This window comes from Stegodyphus dumicola, chromosome 9 (genome assembly GCF_044657685.1).
Source record: "Stegodyphus dumicola isolate Sdum_Otavi_A_Nest chromosome 9, ASM4465768v1".
Taxonomy (NCBI): domain Eukaryota; kingdom Metazoa; phylum Arthropoda; class Arachnida; order Araneae; family Eresidae; genus Stegodyphus; species Stegodyphus dumicola.
This window is the reverse complement of record NC_140776.1, coordinates 129,100,566-129,121,739: the sequence shown is the minus strand read 5'-3', so window position 1 is coordinate 129,121,739 and position 21,174 is coordinate 129,100,566. Positions and strand designations below refer to the sequence as shown.

The 21,174-nt window shown below is 33.9% G+C and overlaps 1 protein-coding gene across 2 annotated transcripts in view; it reads left to right on the top strand.

The window, feature by feature from the left end:
* Positions 1-21,174, top strand: part of LOC118201127 (uncharacterized) — a 64,146-nt gene that overhangs the window by 22,750 nt on the left and 20,222 nt on the right. Inside the window, exons 1-4 of one of the 2 annotated variants that reach the window (XM_035373162.2) lie at positions 8,103-8,189; positions 17,984-18,060; positions 18,308-18,394; positions 19,558-19,638. In XM_035373162.2, the coding sequence (XP_035229053.2) occupies positions 8,123-8,189; positions 17,984-18,060; positions 18,308-18,394; positions 19,558-19,638 (312 nt within the window). In that variant the 5' untranslated portion in view covers positions 8,103-8,122. Of the gene's footprint in view, positions 1-8,102; positions 8,190-17,983; positions 18,061-18,307; positions 18,395-19,557; positions 19,639-21,174 lie in introns of those variants that run through there. The other variant, XM_085824102.1, reaches the window with a different exon arrangement.

Genomic DNA, 21,174 nt, shown 5'->3' with positions numbered 1-21,174 from the left:
TAGCTTTACTATCTTTCTCCCTTTCCTTTTCCCTGCTAATTGTTAGTTCGCGCTTATTCAAATGAGGTAGAGGATTCTGAGCGTGGCGAGGATTGTTGTCATTAGCACTGATACCGGGAACCCGGCTCCTGTAATAGCAAAGCCCCTTAGTTATAACACAACAACGCAATAAAGGAACAAATTTTAAATCGGCCATTGGTTAAAGAAAATACCTTATCATTGAATACACTCCTGGGAAAGGAAACATGGTGGCCGATGCATTATCAAGAATAAAATTGAATGAGGAGGGTGATATAATAAAATGTGATATGCTTACTCCAAAAATCCTTGACTCGCGTGAAACTATTGAGGCAGAATTACAAAAGGATCCTGAATTTAAAGACAATTTTGCTTATCTGAGAGTTCCTGATCAATTTGAACACCAGGATATTACGGCCATCAAGGACAGAGTCGATAATTATGAAGCTATGGACAATTTTTTATTTCATGTAAAAACTACTAATCGTAATTACGAATTCAGACCAGTTCTTCCACCTAATTTAAGGTTAAGCTTCTTACAAGAATTACACGATTCGTCAATTTCTGTCCACCTTGGAATAAAGAAAACAGTACAGCCAGTTGGACAGGATGTATATTTTCAGTAGTTGCAAAAGTTTGTAAGTGTGTATGTCAGGTCGTGCCATATTTGTCAGCTAGTTAACGATGTTAATTATACTCCGGCCGGGTATCTAAATAGTATAAGGTCTACTTTTCCAAATGAATTAGTCGGAATAGACTTATTAGGTCCATACCCATGTAGTGAATTTAATAAAGATAGATACTCGTTATCGTAGATAATTTTTCTAAGTGGGTAGAAATAATTCCTCTAAGGAGAGCCTCAGCTAAAATCGTTTTAAGTTCTCTTCTAAATAAATATATTTTAAAATACAGAGCACCGAAAAATGTAATTTCGGATAATGGGAAATAGTTTATTAGTCAAATATTTGAGGGGACTATGCTCAAGGCTTAGTATACGGCATTTAAAAATGGTATGATATCGGCCATCGTTAAACCAAGAGAAGCGGGTCGATAAGAATGTAATTTCATTTATACGTTGTATGTGAAAAACTATCATAAGCGCTGGGATAGCTGCGTCAATAAGTTAGCATTGCTTTAAGATCGGCTAAACATGATGCAAAAGGGAAAATTCCAGCAGAATTATTTTTAGAAAGAAAACTAATTACCCCGCTGGATAAATTATTTTTGTTCAAAAGAGCGCATCAGAACTTAAAACGTACAGTATAAAAAAGTTAATAGATGAAGTCATAAGAAGTTTAGACATTCAGACATTGCGAAGGGATAACAGAAGTTATACTATGATTGGAAAAGGCGCGAGATAAAATCCTAAATTAAAACATTCATTATCATATGTTGAGGAAGAAAGAGTGGGAAAGTTTTGTCCACAGTTTTTGAAGGACCATATGCGATTAAAAAAATTCGGGATACTGTAATTTATCTCAGAAATAGAGATGGGGAAGAGATAGGGTTACTTTGACCAAGTCAAGTCATAGACCATGATAAAAGTGAGATGCAAATATTTAAAGATGTTTTAACAGGAAGTGCAACAAGAAAAGACAGAGCCAGCGAGGAACAATGAAAAAGTTTCAGTGATGTCGGAAATTTAAGTTCCTGAAAAAATGAGAAGGGAAATCAAAAGAACGGAAAAGCATCCAAAAAGAATAAGAAAGGAGCCAGACTCTAGAAGGAACAAGATGGCGATGAAGTAGCCCAAAGTTAAAAGGATGCAGGAGTTCCGACGAACGTCCTAAGGGCAACCTTCGTATGCTCAGAGTGTGGGTAAAAATTCAAGGACCTGTTCCCAAGTACATAGATGGGCCCACACCGAAAGGTTCTACAAAAGAAGCGACAGCGGAGGAAATTTCAACACCGACCGCAGAGGAGGTTGCAAAAATTCTAGCGGTCCGGTTCGCCTAAATTCCATCTGAAAGGTCCAGCAGGAACTTGAAGATCGACACCATATCCTTAAACTACAAAGCGATCAGCGGAGCCAGAAAATCTTCAAGAATTTTGTTATAGGAAAAAGTTAGAAAATTCTGGGAAAGATCCCAGAAGAGAAAAGTTCATCCAGACAGAGAAACTCAGCTAAGAGACGAATTAGAGTGCGGCAAGCAAATTTCTACCCCTCGTAGGCGGATTTCATTAGTAAGCGTATGGAAGAGTTCCAAAAACAAAGAGATAACTGAAAATTTTGCTATTTATTTTAGATTTTAACTCAAGTGAGATCATTTAAGTTTTTCTTAACTAGCAAGAAGCTTCGATTTTCAAATACACATCTATTCGCACTGATTTTAAGTTAGTCTAGAAATAGAAATTTTGTTTCAGTCTAAGAGACTGATGTTCGCGAAAATTTGGCGAAACTATAAAGCAATTTTAAGTAACTTATGTGCCTATGATATAAAGTTTAAGCTGAGTTTTCTTAATATAATATGTTTAAAATTTTTCATATACTGTATGTTTAATGTTTTAGTGTTGCAAACGTTAAAAGTGCTGTTAAAGTATCTGTTAAATGTTTGCACAGTTGTAAAAGTTAAATCTCGTATTGTGAATGAAATATTTAAATGTAAGGTAGCAAAATAAGAGGAAATGTCATAAGCAAAAGCTAGGTCTGTGCACGAAATTAAAGGTTAGGCCATCTAGCCAACACAAAAGTTGAATCACATATTTTAGTACATTAAATGCAGTTTTGAATTTAAGGTGTTTTTAGGCTTAGAAAGTCCAAGTTTCTAGCATGTACGATGTGGATTAGTTGGCAGCGTTGTACCACTCGTACAAAAGACACTTACTCATTTATATCAGTACATTATACTGGAGACCAGCGGGGAATAGATTTATTGATACAGTAAATGAAATGTATGAAAGTTCTGATAAAATTTAAATGGAAAGTTAGGATAAAAATTCTCTGAAAAGAATTTTGATGAAAGGTAGCAAGTAAATATGAAAAGGTCTAGAAGCTGAATTAAACTGAAGTAATGTAAAATATCTTAAATTTTTCTTCTAAAATTGTTTACTTCGAAATGACTGGAAAGAGAAAAGCAGCTGATTCACTGTGAATGAAAATTGAAGAAAACTGGTTGATAGAGCTGTAAGATTAGAATTAAGATATAGCTGTATAAGTACCTTTATTGTATTTCTCCCGTTTCGTTTTCTGTCAGGATACAAATTTTTAATTCGCTCGTATTCAGATGAGGTATAATGAAATAGTATCTAAAGGAACTTTTACGTTGTTTAATCAGAGCGTGTTTTGATTAAACGTTTAACTTCAATATGTATGAAAACGTAATCAGAAGTTATTAGACTTCTGAATCACAGAGTGTCTGTTGAAGGCCATGTTACTAGTAGTAGCATAAGCAGTTTATCTTCGGCTTTGCGTTTTATTCTTGCCAATAGTGCTTGTCACGCCGGTATAGGTTTAAGTCAACCTGCGCCTTTATGAATTCTGCGTAGCCTTTGGCTAACTTGCGATTTAAATTTGAGGTCCTATCAGTTTGAGTTATGCAATAAGTATTGGCTGATTTTGTAAGCACAAGAAGTGCCTTCTGTTAAATAAATTCAGTTCTTAATAAAAGAGTCTTTTATATCCTTCTTGCGTTCTCTGTCTTTTTACTGGACATAGCGAAGTCCTTTAGAATCCAGCTTGACTCTCGATTTAGTTTATGCTTCATAAGGAGGTAAGACTCTACAAGTTAAATACCTCGATTAGTTTTTCTTTTACGGGAGTCTATTTTGCGTTTCATTTCTTCTAATGACTATGTAAGAGTCCTAAATATAAGTATAGGGACCGGAGAACAGTATAAAATGACAGACTTTGCAATTTTTATAGTACTGAATTTTCTTTTAAATTTAAAAATACCAAAATATAAATATTTTCGACATTTAAAACATTTTTATAACTGAAAGTACATGTCTATGACCAACGGCTGCAAAAATAAAGAGCGTGTAGGAAATTCATAGATACGGTGTGTGTTGGTAAATCATTCTTTACATACACACACGGACCATTGAATTAGAAATCTCTACGATTATCATTTGAATGCGTGTTAGGGATGAAGCATGCAAATTTTTTTTTATGACGGGGGTTACACGAGGTTAAAATGCCAGTATAAGTAAGGTGTAAGAGTGTTCTTCACGATGAATGAAGTAAAATGTGAAAAACGACAGATCTTTCACCATTTGAAGCAGAGCTTATTATTGGTGCCCGTTTAGCAGGACCCTCTATTTCGAAGACAGCAAATCTCACTGGGTTCTCAAAAGCAGTCATATCAAAGGTTTTAAAAAGTTGGAATTAGAACCCACAGTCCTTCTCTAGATGACGTAACTGCGGTTCAAGCACAAGAGACTAATTGGCGTCATCTTCGACGAATTGTACGGCAGAACAAGGACTCTACTGTGCTTCAGCTAACACAGATAGTCAACCAAGGTTCTTCCCAACAAATTTTAGCTCGAACCATGCTCAAAGAATTGCAGAGGATAGGAACGCATAGTCGGGTGCCTGTGAGAGAAAGCACTCATTTCTGCCCGACATGCAAAATTCGTTTGCAGTGGTGTCAGGAAAGAAGACGCTTGGCATTTGAGGAATGAAAACGGGTAATGTAGCCAGATGAATCATGTTACATCTTATTTTGCACTGACGGAAGACGTCGAATTCGACCAGAACCCCCATGAAGCCGTGAATCTATGTTGCCTTACTCGCACTGTGCAAGGGTCTGGTGGGAGTATCATGATATGGGGCATGTTCTGCTGTCATAGAAGTATGCCCTGGTGTTTCTCTAGGGTAAACAATCAGCCATGAGAGATATACTTGCAGATCACATGCACCCTGCAATGTTGCATTTTTACACTGATGGTGACGGATATTTCATAGACGATAATGCAACTATACATCGCTCCAGAAGTGTTCAAAATTGGTTCGCCAAATATCAGTCTGACTTCCCTGGCCGCCGCATAGCCCGGATCTTAACCCCATAGAAAATGTATAGGATATATTGGAAAGACGAATTTGACAGCGCGTCTTTTTCATCTAATTTACAAAATCTAAAGAGTTGCATAACTAATGCATGTTATTCTCTAGCTGTAAATGCACTCCAGAAGCATGTAGACTCGATGTCCAAAAGAATCAGAGCAGTTATCTGTGCTAAAGGTGGTCCAATAAAATATTGATCTTGGTTTTCGAATTCATTGGCCAGTGTGTGTACTATAAATTGTATAAATGATAGTAATTATTATAAGTCGCAAAATAATTTAAGTGTATAGTTATTAATCTTCTGTTTCTCGTTTACTTTATCGGTATATCAGAGTAATATCAGAGTAATATAAAAAACATTGTCCTTCGGTTATGATGTGTGCTCTTGTTTAGAATGTTCATTTAATTTACATATCCAAATAAATTTATTCTGCAAATTAAACTGCTTAAAACATAAGCGAATTTAAGAAATATTCTCTGCTAATTAAATATGGGTTATTGTACTTTTTTAACTACTCTAAGATTAACCAGAATTTTACTTTGGGTTAACTGTGTCCATCATTCCCAGTTAAGGAGGATTCTCGTGTAAATACTGAAATATATACAATATACACTGTTGGGCTATTAAAATCACTTCACTAGGAAGGAAAGCATATGGCAAAATCTTATTTATTGAACATGCACAGCATAGTAACATGTCTACACTTATTAAATTTTCAGATGATCTGGGGTACATAGCCTGCAGAATCTAGTATACAGAACTGCCACCTCTGGCAATAACAACGGCTGTAATCGACTAGACATCAAATCGAACTGCGCTTGGATAACAGATTCTGGGTACTTCATTCCAAGCGAATTCAACTTCATGCCAGTGCTCATTAATCGTAGTATCTGGTGAGTAACTGCGTGCAAGTCTCTTGGCAGCCCATGTCCAGATGTTCTCAATAGATTCTCAATAAGTGATAGATCTGGGAAACTTGCTGGCAAGGGAACAGTCGAACATACTGTATCGAGGACGGTCAGGATAGCACGGGCAACATTATGAATTACCTAGTTGAAAAAGATAGCTTCATGCAGGCCTCAAAGATAGGGCACACCTATGGGCCTTAACACGTAAGAAATGTAACGGTGGATTCCGAAATACTGGCTAAGCTAAAATGAGGTGACCCCATGCAGCACACCAGGTGCTGGACCCGTATGACGATGATGAATGCAAGCTGGCAATCTTTGATTTCTCCGGTGCCTCCCTACATGATACTTCTATTGCGATGTTATACTTAGAACTAAGATTAATCTGAAAAGACGATATGGTACCACTCCTGTGTCCATTGTCATTATTAGTCGTACCACTGCAGGGGTACTTGTCTACATTGCAGAGTCATATTAAGCGCAAGCAATAATCTCTGTGTTGACAGTCCGCGGTGCTACAGACGTCATCGCATTATTTATGCGGATATTTGTCGTTCTGCCCATAAATCAAGTTCCTTGCTGAGGGTACGTAACGTGGCTGTACGATCCGCAAGGCTAAGAAAACAACATGTCAAGAGGTCACAAGGACATATTATTTGAGAAAGTAATTTTCCATATCTGGATTTTCTACATAGATGATACTTTCGTGCTTTTTCATTGTAATGAAGGAGATCTAGCCTAGATTTTATTTGTTATAAATTCGATTGATCCAACCATCCAGTTTACTCCTGGAACTAAATCTGACAGTAACCTTCCCTTCCTTGATATTCTTATAATCCGCAATGAATCTGCTTTCTCCACTACTGTTTACTGTAAACACTTTTCTGTTTTTTTTATTTATTTTTTTTTTTAAATTTTTTTGGGGGGATTCTCCATGCATCACCTGGTTAAACAGAAATATTGTTTCTTTTCACTATTATATATTTTGCCCCGTCGGTTTGTTGTTCTTCAAAATCTTTGCTTACTAAAGAACTCAATTATTTAAGATCAGTTGCCATTGACCGAGGATTTTCTCCGTTTATCATTGATAAGTCTTCAAACATTTTCATCTTGCCATCAAAAAAGGCATTCAGCTGTTAGTAAGAACTTTAATAACCCTGTTGTGCTCCCATTTCATCTTTTTATCAGCTAAAAATTGCACGGATTTTCCAGAAGCTCAATTTTCAAATATTGTTCTGGTCTATCAGTAAAATCCATGGTTGGATTCTAAACATTCCATAGCTGGCTTTACTCTTGAGGTATGTATAGCACATCCTGTCAGTGTGATTTGAGATATATCGATCAAAATAAAAGTACTTTAAAGTTTACCATCAACGAATACGAATCTTATGTTCGAAAAGGAGAAATTAACAAATCATCGATAGATAATGATGCTGGAAATTTAATCACAATTTTGACTTGGGCAGGAAAAAAATATCCAGAAAACTTCTTTCCATTGGCGGATTGGATTTTGTTGAGGCTTTTCATATTCACAAATATTTATCTTGTTTGGTTTCAATTTTCGTTACTATTTCTACCTCCAAATGACGGTATGTTCTCGTTTTATTTACTCCTTTTGGATATAAATATAGTCATGGCTTTCCCCGCATTGCAGATTTCTTTGCTTCTGATGAAGAGGGACTTGCAAAGAGCCCTGATTAAAATCTGCCACACACAGGTTGTTTTTGCTTAACTTTAAGAAAATCTATATTTTTTTTCCAAATTTTATTAAAACGAAACGTGTTTTTTTTTAAATTTTATTTGAATGAAAACTTGAACAAAGGTTAAATCACGACGCATTTCATTTAATTTATGTTTATTCATTTAACTTATTCTTAGTTCAATGACTCTGAGGTTTTAATATTAATTTCCATAATGTTCGTAAGACATCAGGAATGATATTTTCATCACCGACAATTTGCGAAAACGTATATTTCTGCAACATAAAATTCTTCAGGTGAGAAATATTTTAGCTATAAAATTTTAAAGCATCATTAGTTGGAATTTATTGCTCTTTATATCGTGACTGTGATGTCTTTAAAGTAAAGACTTTGTTTTCCACCTGTTCACTCAGTCCACTATGGAATTCTTTCCCAACTATATAAAAGATGAATAATCCTAAACATAAAATGCATTCACTTCACTAGTACAACTATGGTGAGAACTAAATTTTTACTCGGAGGAATTCTGTTCTTGATATTTCTCATTGATGCCACGAAAGGTAAGCTAATTTTAGGGTCCTTTGTCACTAGTAAGCTCCAAATTCTCTAAAGAACTGAATAATGCTTTAAATTAAAATAACCAAACGACGGAACCTTGTTTACATACAATGTTTAACCCTTGTTTTTATTCCCCAATAATCTGTTTCGAATAATTTTTTAATGTGTTAACTCTCGTTTGATGTTAACTCTTGCCGAGCGCATGGAGAGAATTAAAAAAATTTACTGACTACTCAGTGTTGATATGAACCGATCTAGCGCGGAGAAAGAACTAAAATTTCTTGCATATTCAATGATCTCTCTCAGATTGTTTTTGATTACTCTCATTTTCGAAAACACTACTTCTAAATTTTGATCAAATGAGTGCGTCTGCAGTAGTTTAAGATCGAAATGTCAATTTATATTCATTTTCTTACGAACGCACATATATTTTTAAATGTAGTCTTTTTTTATGTTCGTAATATTTTTATTATCTCAGTCAGTGTCGAGGTTACATTATTATTTTTTAGTAGTTCAGAATAGCAACAACAACAACAGCAATAACAAAAACACAAGAAGCAAGACATTTAAGTAAAATGTATTATTGAGTTCTTTTTCCGAGAGTTTCTTTTTATTAGAAAACATAATTATTATTTGTGGAATACCGCCAACCGCGGCTACATTTCTACGCGCTACATACATTTTTTTCTCTTCACAGTTCTTGTTTCTTCGTCTTTCTGAATTATATTAACCAAGGTGCTGATGTCGCTGCTAACGCTAAGAGTAATGATTAAAGTAATAACAATGTATAATAACTAAGATAAACAATAATTAAAGCAGGCAATCCATGCCTTAAAACTAATTCATCTCATAATAACATAAAACTAATATCAAAACAGTTCATAATAACAATGTATAATAACTAAGATAAACAATAATTAAAGCAGGCAATCCATGCCTTAAAACTAATTCATCTCATAATAACATAAAACTAATATCAAAACAGTTCATAGAATGCAAATCCTAAAATTAGATCATAATAATAAGGTTTATAACAGCCTATGAGTTGTATTACTGGAATCTTGAAATTCACAATTTTAAATATATAAAAATAACATCTTATCTGTTTTACAAAATAAAAGCTTTAAAACTTAGAATTCCATTTTGAATTGCATTGCAAAGCGTTGCCATCCACAGCTTCAAAACAAAGAATAAATAAATAAAACATTTTGGCATTTTCCAGTGATTTCAGATACTGAATTAGTATATTTGTATGCTAACAGTTCGTATAAGCTTTGTGAATAAGCGCGCCAGATCTAAATAATTAAATCAAAATTTAAATCCTGTTTCACAACTCAAACTAGTAACAACTTTTACAAGGGAAGATGTCTGAAGCAAATCACTTGGGTGCTTTCATCAGTTTGGTGTGTGTGATTACGGCAAAGCCTCGAGGGCTATTTGCCTAAGGGGAGGGATACCTTTGTGGAGGACTTTCTAAAGGAAACTGAAAGCGTTACACATGAGGAAAAGTACGAAAACTCCCATGTAGCCAGCCCGTTCGCGGGATTCGAACCTCGGACTGAAATACCAGTGTTCAACGACTTTACCGCTCGGCCACTGGTGGGCCCTTCGTCAGTTTGGATCCCAAATATAAATAGTATAGCGAATATAAAAAATCTCGTGTGGACACCTTGTACGGACTATTAAATTATACAAGAAATCTCGTGTGGACACCACGTGCGGACACCTTGTACGGACTATTAAATTATACAAGTTTTTTTTTTTTTTTTTTGCTGTGCTTTTTTTTTTGCACGTTTTTTCATTTAATTTATTTTCTCGAATTTCATTACACATATATTTCTAATTCAATCAATTCAGTTCTCACTTCGCGGCAAGGCAAAAATACATAAAAACTCAATCTTCATTAAAAATTTAACCCCCCCCAAAAAGAACCTAAAATACCAAATACAGTTAAAAATAGTAAAAAAAAAAAAAAAAAAAAAAAAAAAAAATTACGATCAAAATTATTTCTACACAAAAACAAGCAATACGGCCAGGGGGTACGAAAATAAAATTTTACTTGCACGAAATTGAAAGTTAACTTTTAGTCACACTGGGCAAAAAAACACTGAAATAGCTGCACCGACTCACGTAATTCACTATTCTACTAAGAGTTTCAAATGTAAACAAATGGCTGCCTCGTTAACTTTAACGCTTAAACTTTTAAATTGTTGATAATTCTACAACTATTGCATGCAGATTAAGTAAAGGCATTAAAAACCTTAATGGCTACATATGTTTGGTGCGTCCGGTTGCAGCGAACGAGGGAAGTGCGCAACTAAATGTTATAGCAGTCGCACATACAGAATTCCAACGATCTACGGCTACTCGTTTTTGAATTATGGGAGGGGCATACGTACGTACGTACAGACGCTACGAAAAAAAATCTATTCTGAATCCATTTTAAATTCATTTTACAATCCGTTTTGGGAAAAGGTGTCCTTTATTTTGTCCATACGTACAGATGTCACACAAAAACATCGTCCAAATGGATTCGAGAGCAGAAAATACATATTTTCGTTGAAATATGATACCCATGAAGTTTCACGATTACAATATTTCCTTTACTTTCTACAAGAAAGTAAAGGAAATATAACAAGACTTAACTCTCAGTAAACGTTAACATTGATCAGATGGGTCCATGGCACAAACATCCTTTCTAATGTAAGATACTTCACATAATGCCTCAGATATTTCAGTGCACACTGTTCTGTGCATTTCTAGATCTTCAATCCCGTTTCTTTGTTAGGTTTTTGCCTATATATATGAGCATATCTTGTTACTAGTTTTGAGGTTATACATTAGACTATTTTAATGCTATACAAAGTATTGTAGGCTTCAGCAATCGTTTTTAGCTGCGGGCCGAAATCAATCAAAATCTGTGTATTTAGAAGATATTTTGGTCAGTGGCATTTTTAGTTTAGAACAGTCTCTCTTGGTGAATAATAACATAAATTTTATTGAGAAAATAATTACAATATGCTTTAAACTTTAAACATAAAAATTATAAATATGATTATAAAAACAAATATAATAGAATGAACTTCTCTTTTCTCTTTTCGGTATCAATGGCTCTCCTGATGCTGAAATTGGGACGTCAGTTTAATCAATATAGTTAGTCGTCTTAAGACGAATAAAAGCATCTGAAAATTCGGTAGTTAATTTGCTCCTGTTCTTACTTAAAATAAATTTCCTCTGCGAAACTATTTGTTCGCATTTAGAAGTTGAGCCGAATGCGGACAAAATGGCAAAGGCAATTTTTTTGAATTATGGATCAAGTATTCAACAAACTTATAGATTTCTCTTTGAAATTCTGCTACAATTTTTATTATTTACGAAGTAAAGGAAGTATTGCAATTTCAAAAATCCATTGGAATTGTAATCCGTTGGATTTGACTCGATTCGTCGCGACGTTTATACGTACGTGTGCCCCATAACTGAAAAACGGCTCGCCAAAACATGTTGAAATTTTGTATTTGGGACTTTTAATTTCTTTTGGCATGAAATCTATATATACGTATGAATGTACATACGTGTCTATCTCGCATAACTCCAATTAGCCCTAGAATGTTGAAATTTTGTATATTGGACTGCTATAATATCTAATTGTGTCCACCCTCTTTTTTATTGCAATCGGAAGAGCCGAAAGGGCACTTTGAATTGGAAGATCGTATCTCACTTTCAAACGAAATACGTCTAAATGAAGCTCAGCAAAAAATGTGCATAATTTAATGTAGGCATAAAAGGAAATCATGTGGTGTCCATACCAGATTTTTAAAAAATAAAATGCATGTTCGTTACTGCGATTTTGTAATCAAACAAAAATATTATTATTATTATTTATTTTATTTTTCTTAATTATTCTTCAAGCGCTCGTTTCATATTTATGTTTTATACATCATATCTTATTTTCGGGACTCAAGTGGATCACTTGAAATTATAAAATGGATCACTCTATGACCCGCTGGACATAAGTTGCCAACGCCTAGCATATTCTCGTCTCTATTATTAAATAATAAATAATCTATGCGTAGCTTCGTATATAAGTATGAATATCTTTGTATCCTCGCACTGTGGAAAAATGGCAGCACCTTGAGCCACCCAGTTTTTAATGTATATTCTCGTTTATCCGAACATCTGCACCTAGAAGAACGAATTTTGAATTTCGAATTTGCTTTTTATGTATTTCATATTTTGTTCGAATTTAATCAATTTTCGTTAAATAAACTTCATTGTTTAAAAGTAATGGGCTGCCATAGCTCGAAGTAAAACCCTTTTACTATCCGCGCTTCAGTGTGTTGCCAATCGATTTATCTTTCAAATTCAATCAACCCACTCTGTTGTTTAAAAACAGTGTATTGTTACTATTTGAAATAAGATACTCCTATATTCCACATGCCAATGTGTTGCCATTCGGCAAAGTGTAAGGTATAAACATTCAAATTTTATCTGTCTGTTATTGATTAGGAACTAAACGATGTATACATCGTCTATCGATGTATACATGCTTTTATAAAAGCAATAAATGAAAATTTAACAATATTCCAAAATTTTTTAATGCATCTTTAATTAATAATTTTTTTATGATTATTTGTGGGAGCTTCTTTTTTTCCTTTCTTTTTTTTGGCTGTATGTAATTTGTTAAAGATTTTTCGAATGCCCTATAGTGCTATAGTGCGTAACTGATACAGGATTCTTTTTTATAGCCCTTTATATATTTATAAGTCAGAGTTTTGTATTATTTCTTATATTGTAATTTAAAAACTTTGGATGTAATTTTCTTCCCTAGCTGGACTCATAATTTGTACTCAAATTCTTTAGTTTCGAAATTCAGAACTAAAATTCGCCATGTTTACTGAATCCAATCTATCCTACATTTTGTGATAATATCTCTTTAAGCTCATTCTGGACTTTTTTCGTGTTTCTGATAGTAAATCGCTTAGCTTCGTTGCATAGGTAAAAAGGAACCTTTATGTAATATATTACTGTTTGCTTAAAGAAGAATTACCCTTGTTACCTAACTTCATATTTTACAATAAAAAGAAAGCAAAATAAAATGAAGCAATTGATATCTGAGGCAAAATAAGTATTGTCGATATATACTGAAATACAGAATAGTATGCCAGAAATAATATAAATATAACCAAGAAGTCCTGATGGAAAAAAATTTTCCTGACTGATACTTCATATTCCATATTTAATAATTAAATAATAAGATGGCCTAAGGCATTGTAAAATAAAATGCTTTAAAATACTTTTCTTCACTCCACTTCCAATCGAGCATACTTTAGTTGTCAAGTTAAAGAAATTGAACGATGAGTTGCAAAACTCGTGACAGTTCATTGTCTAATTTCTGTTGCATCTAAAGTTAAAACTCGTTGGCCCGTATCATTGGAAAAAATGAGCGTAATAAAGCAAAATAAAGAAACCTTTTGGTTTATTACTGAAGTTATTTAGCATCCTTATGAAATTAAACTTCAATGAAACTACAGAGGGTGTTTATACAATTTTAGAACGATTTCAGGGCCTTTTAACTAATTCCAGGGCCTTTTAAATAATGTTTAAAATGTAAAGAGAAAATATTTTTTTAAATGCTCGATCTAATAGCCATTTTGACTATAAATCTGCATCTCTATTTCCATGATAGAAAGGTTTATCGTAAAATATCCAGGGGTACTGATTTTTTATTCTTCCATTACTTTCCAATGTCCATCAATCGTGGTGAGTTTGTTCTTAGATATAGCTCTTTTCAATAGACCAGAGGCACAATAATCCGTAGGTGTAACGTCAAGGGATTTAGTCAGAATACATTAAAAAAGTACACATGCAATATCTGTATCAGTCTTCCTTTTTTTTAAGGAATGCAGTGATACGTTTCAAAGTATGACTTAATGCTTTCTCTTGATGATGTCACCGGGGTAAAGACACCCGGTAGATGATCTCTTTGAAAGTCACCGGGGTAAAGAAATATAATTTCTTCTGTATATAATTGATTTTAACATTTTTTCTCACTCTTCCTATTTTTAATTTCCCATTGCAAGAGAACCCTACAACAATCATAGAACCCTCACCGAAACATTTTTTGCATGACGACCGAATTCAAGTTTATAAATTTTTTCCACTTCGTCTTCGATAATAAACTGACCTCTTTTTTGTTGCTGTCATTTAGGTAAATGCATGCTCCATCGAGGGTCACAATATATTTCCATTTATCTCCTGCTAAATAGTTTTCATACAAAGTTCTACAAATTGTTCTACGTTGGCCTACATACCTCGGCAAAAGCTGGGGAACATTATATTTTTCAGCAATTTTAAGTTGTAAATTTTGGTTTATTATTTTATCTATTGATGTTACAGATGCATTTAAAGACTTTATAATTGTTTTCAGCATCAGAGGATTTTCTGTTATTATCAATGATTTTACTTTAATGCGTTAGAAACAGTACGTACCCTTTTCGGGTAGTTGTTTGGAGTCTTCTTACCATGTAGAAGTAATGATTAACTTTTTTTTTGTAGTTTTTCAAATGTTTGCTTATTTTGTACTTAAATAATAAATTTAATAACCATGCATTTGATAACGTTTCTGAATTATGGAATAAGAATATTTCTCTTCGAAAAGCTCAAAAACGTATTCTTCAATCCAAAGTGTGTTTACGTGGTACATTTTCAAAGAAGAATTAATTTAATAGACGATATTTCTCATTTCAGATAGTGAGTTTTTGTCAGAACTTTTTATTCCAAAACATTTGCTTTTTTTCAATTCTTTATCGAAATCGTTCTAAAGGTATAAACATCCGTGGTACTTAGAATTATATTTTATCATAACATTGGTTCTAAAGAAGCTTTACATTGCGTTTGTTTAAAAATGCCTGTAAGAACTCAAATTTGAATGTAAAGATATGAATAAAATTTGGATTTTTTAAAAAAATTATTCAAATAAAGTTATCCGAGGCATTAAAGATCATTTTATATTTAGATTTATTACGTACAGTAGAAATGCCTTTACGAATAAAAGAGCTATGTAAAGTTTGTCACATCATAGTAATTGTTCACTTCTATGTATATGGATAAAAATCACGAAAGGAGAAAAGGAAGGCTAAAATTTTAATTTAATTAAATTTGAACCTGTAGAGATATTAAGTTATTTTGTTACGGGAGACATGAAAAATGTGCAGTGCCCTCTCCAGGACTCGAACCTCAGACCTCTCGAACACGCGCTGAGCGTGCTGACCATTACACCACGAAGACATGCTAAAGAGGCGGGAGAAATACCTTATATACTCCCCCTTATAAAGGGCGATTAGGGATTAGAAAATCCAATCGCCAAATCCCGATGAAGAATCATCATCCACCACCTTTTTTAGTTCGGACGGCAATGTAGAGATATCAGGTGATTTTGATACGGGGTACATGAAAAATGTGCAATGCCCTCGCCGAGACTCGAACCTCAGACCTCTCGAATACGTGCCGAGCATGCTGACCATTACACCACAAAGGCATTCTAAAAAGGAAGGAGAAATACCTTATACACCAAGTGGAGCTTCAACTTTTACGGCAAGTTCTGTGAGCTGAGAGAACATTAAAATTTCAGGTAAAATACTGATACATAAACTTATTTTTAAATATCAAGCAACTAAGACTAGTAGGCAAGTGTTTAAAATTTAAGGACGAGACAGGGTTTTGAAGGTAACGTCATGCATAAGTGTTCCACATCGACCCATATCATACCATAAGATTCCTAATCTCGTGCATCTCGAGTTGTAGCGTGGAGAGTCTCGAGAGTACGTGGAGTTCCGAGAATGACCGAGCAGAGTCGGGAGCTGTACTCTGGTGCTTGCAGTAAAGCTGTCTCCACCGTGATAGCTTGATAACCTGAAAGCTGTGCTGATTGTGTCAGCGTGTTTATAGTAGATCTTCAACAACTGCAAAAAAAAGTGACTTTGGAGCTGTCCTGATTAATATTAGCTAAAAAAAGTGTGTTTGGATATTTCATCATGTAGTAAATAAAGTGTGTTTGGATATTTCATCATGTAGTAAATAAAGTGTGTTTGGATATTTCATCATGTAGTATCGTCGTTACTCACTCCAAATCCACACGAACCGCATACGAACGTGAAGGAAGAAAAAAAACGTAACAACTGGTGTCAGAAAAAAAAAAAAAAAAAAAAAAAAAAAAAGAAAAGAAAACGTAACAGTATATTTAGACATTGAAAACTTTTCAATTACTTCTGTGAGAATTTTGTGGCATATCAAATCTAATAAAATTATAAATTACAGACGCTAGGAAATTATGAGATAATATCACTAAATTTAAAAGGAGAAGGAATTAATTTTATTTAAAAGAAAAAACTGCCTCGAATTATTCTGCTTTATTTATTAGCTGACCCTTATAAATAAAACTGAAAATAACGTCAAAAAACCGCACATTTTGAAATTAAATATCTCGGTGAATTTCTGTCGTACGGAAGTTCAGGCTTGTTTTAAGTGTGAACACAATTTTTTTAATATAAGTGTTGAGACCCGGAGAGCGTTTAAAAAGTTAGATTTCATAATTATAACAAAATAGATTTTTTTTTTAATTTTAAAACGAGCCATTTAACCCTTTCCGACACGCTACCTTTTAAAGCTGGAGTTTTCATAAAAAAAAAAAAAAAGGTCGGCAGTCTAATTAGGCCTAGAGGAGTACACAAGTAAAATTTTGTGAAGATAGCACTTATCGTTTTAATTCTGTGGGTGTGCCCAAAGTGGCACACTGATTGAATAGAGTTTCGAATAGAGTGCTCAGTTATCCTAGATTATCGGGGAGCCCGGTCTGGGCACACCAAGGGTTCGCCGTTTGATTTTAGGCAAGATTTCAAGGTTGTTTTGAAACTAATATAGAATAAGGAGATTAGCATACAGCCAAAAAAATAACATCTTTTCAAACAATTCCTTTTATACCCTAAAAATTCTGGAAGATTTCTTTGAAAAATAAGGGTCTTAAAAAACTAAACATGGCTAAAATATATTGACTGGTTTGTGTTGAGCTGCCATCTACTATAAATAAAGAAGGTTAAGAGTAACCTATAGTAACCTATAAATCCTTTTTCATTAAAGTTTTCTGTGCTCACAGAAGGAAATTTTTAGGTACAGAAGGAAATTTTAGGCGTACAGAAGGAAATTTTTAAACTAAACATGTCAAGATCGGACACACTGTGCCGCAAAGGGTTAAAACATTTTTATAACTGGAAGTGTATGTTTACAACTAGTGGTTGCCAAATTGCACGCTGGGAAATGACTTTTATGGACACGATATGCAAAGAGACAGTAACATTTAAAACCATTAACACTTTTTAAGTTATATAAGTTGCCGATAAAAATGTGCATTTCGTAAGTAAAATTTTCATATGCTTTTATTCTTTACCCTTTTCTGAAAGTGGACATTCATAAGATACATAACATTATTGGTTATACCTGAACTTCGATCGTTTCGAAATATGTTAATTTGTTCATATTTTCAGAACTCGGAATGAGAGTAACCGTAAAGAGTTAATTTTTCTTTCAAGGTTAGGATTAAAATAAGGTTTTAAAACTCATGGTAATGAACATATTAGTTATCTTATATTTTTGAAATTGATAGCAAATAAATAAGTTACCTGTCCTAGAAGAAATTTATTATTTCATTTGCCTTTTTTTGCAAACTTTTAATAAATAATTAGATTTTTTAAAAATTTTTATATAAAAATAGTTAACTGTTAACATCAATGCCCTTTTTCAGCTGTAACTGCTGAATGTGTGTCTAAATGTGACGGGAAATATTCCAAACGACAATGTGCGAAGACCGGTTTCAAACAGGTAAATTTATTCATTCTTTACTCTTAAAAATTTCAGTTTTTTTTCCTTTATTTTCAGTTGAATACAGCTTTATGCACACATTTCATAATTCTTCACTGTAGCTTTGACAGTGTTTACGGCTTAAGTTTGTTCCTAGTAGAGTTACTAATTCTCAAAAATCCAAAAAACCTCCTCTAGCGTCTATAAGGAAATAAGTTAATTGACAGTGAGATTATAAATCTATTAACTATTTCTAATTTAATTTTAGATCACGGCATGTTCTTATGCCTGCATCTGTGATGGACAGATTTCTTACCAAGTCGAAGATTCCTACACGCCTTGTGGCAAAGGCAAGGCAAGTATACATTTTCTGTACTTAAAGAAGAACTCAAGTATTCTGTCATACTATTAGTGGCGAAATGGGGTACTAATTAAGTGTTACTAGTTGGCCATGAGTGGCCATAATTGAACTACTGATCAGAAAAATGGGCTACTAGTCTATCAGTTGAACATAAAAGAAAAGTAATGCAAAAGTGTTTTTCTTTATGGATGGGATGGAGATTTTAACATTCTAAAGGTGGAATATTTCAGGTGCTAATAATTTTTTCTTTAAAATTTGAAAAAGTTAAAAAAAAAAAAATCTGAAAGGTTTTAAATTTTAAATTACGTCCAAAGGGGCTTTTTTAAACATTTTGTGTGTTACATTTATTTATTAAATATCACGTTCTTTGCACTTAAAGCATAAAATTCAGTTTAACGGCAATATCGCAAAATAGTTTTAAAATGAGTATATCTTTAGAATTTCCGATACAGAGTCTCGCACACTGGAGATAAAAACGTATTTTCTGTACAACGTTGCCATTGCTCGCTTTGAAATCTTTGAGCTTGTGAATTACAATTCTTTAAAGTTTTACAAAATATGAAATCGATAATAAAACAAATTCCAAATTTGGTCTTCCACATGCCCATATGCGTAGGAAGATTACGTCATTGAAAATTCGATGGCTCTATGTAACGTTGTTTTATGACAATGCGGGAAATATACATACATTTATGCAAATTTTTCATTATTTAATTTCTTCAGATATAATGCAGGATTCTAAAATTTGGTGGTAAAAGTTTGAAAAGTGAAACGGACATTTATAGTGAACCACGCAAAATCGCAAAACGAAAACAATAGTCCTTCAGGGTCAAAGCCCTTTGGGGTAAAAAGGCGAAAAATATAAAGGAAGTTTTAATCGAAGATATCCATATAGTTATTTATATTCGATTTTTATACCTTTAGAAGTTCGCTATAGCAGTACAAAATAACATTAATAGTGTAGGAAATAGCAAAGGATCAAAAGGCTTATTAATTAAAATACCAGGATTTTATTATAGGGGGGCTCGACAATATTAACATTTTTATCTCATATTATTTCTAATGAAAATACCTGAAAATATTTGAAACTGTACTCATAAATTTATTAGCGTCATGTACATTTAATTATTTCTTACAAATATTATATTTTTCTACAGAGATGTTACCGAGGTGACTGTCTAGTGGAACTTGGTAACATTTGTCAGACGAAGTATGGTAGACGATATTTTGGAGTTCTGGTAAGTACCTATAGTAAGCCTAAAAATACCCTTTGTTTCAGTTATAAAAATTACAGAACTTTTACTTAGGCCTGTGTTAAAAAAGTTTCCGAAAATGCTTGTAAGTTAAGTTTGAAATGTAAGAAACTCAGTCCCATTCAAAATAATCAGTCACTGGAACTTACGCATTTTCTTTTGCTCTCCTAACAATGTTGGATGAATTAGTTGAATTTTATGTTGAATCGTAAAACCAGTAGAATTTATCGAATTGGTAAAATTCCTTGAAAACCTGATAGAATTTTTACTGCATTGGTATTCAGAGGGGCATCAAGAAAATGAAAAATGGCCATAAAACATGGGGTCGCAAACCAAGCTTAATGGGAGAAAAACGCGAAAGTGATTATGAATGGTGTAACGTTGAGCCAGAAAAGGGCAATAACAAGTAGTTTATTTAGCTTAAAGCAAGATCACAGTGCATCACACTTCAACATCAGAAAGGAGACGACGAAACATTTTTATATTCGAAGTGGCTGTCGTCGGTATCGGCTATGTAATGCCGTGAAGGTCATTGCATGACCGACAACGACGGATAAAGGATTGCCAGACTTGCTCATACATATCCCCCCCCCGGTGTCTGCTGAGCGACGTCTGCTGAAGCGACGATTCGTGCTGTGTATTCTCCAGTGTATTATAAGTATTTGATAAGCAATCGATTTCAGGTGGCCTCAGAAAAAGAAATCCAATGGATTGAGGTTTGGAGAGCGCGGTATGTTCTAGCGCCACAGTAGCCGGTATTCCCTACTTCTTTTGAGCTATGGGGTCACTCGTGTCCAGGTGGGCTGAAGAGAGCCTCCAGTTCGTACAATTCTTACATCAGGAGTTTCCAAACGTTTTCAGTTGGCCGCGCACTTACAGGTTTAGTATTTTGTCACGGCGTCCTAGTCGTGCTCAATGAAGTGCTGTACAAGGTTTGTGCTTTACAACTCACTTACTACATAGTGTCATAGCAAATCACAACATTTAATTAAATACGACTCCATATTGATACTAGTGATCAGGCACAGAAATGAAAACAGCCACAATCTGAGGCTCATGTAGGTATATATTGAGTTGATACACAAGTATATTATATTATCATTATTAAAGGAAATTGTAAAAAATCGATTGAACGAGTAAGCTTGCTGATCTCCACAATGGTTTTCAAAGCGAGGGAAAAGACTTAACACTACCATACTCACTCACTTTCTTGCTCCTCGTTGATCTTTGAACGATATTTGCTGTTTATTAGAGCTATAGCTGAAAATCCGGTTTCGCATAAATATGATGTTGCAAAAGGAATGAGAATCCTTAAAGCTTTGGAAAGTTGAGTTGGATACTAACTAACTAAAGAGTTGGATATTAATTTTTGATGATTATCCAAAACTCCACCAAATCGGAGCAAGCGAATTTTGTTTTAAGGCTGTTGTCGCAAGAGAGATAGATCGATGAGACTCTCTTCCTCTTGTGAAGTGGATTTTAATGGAGCTTGAGCATGGAAAGAATTTTAGATCCCCAACT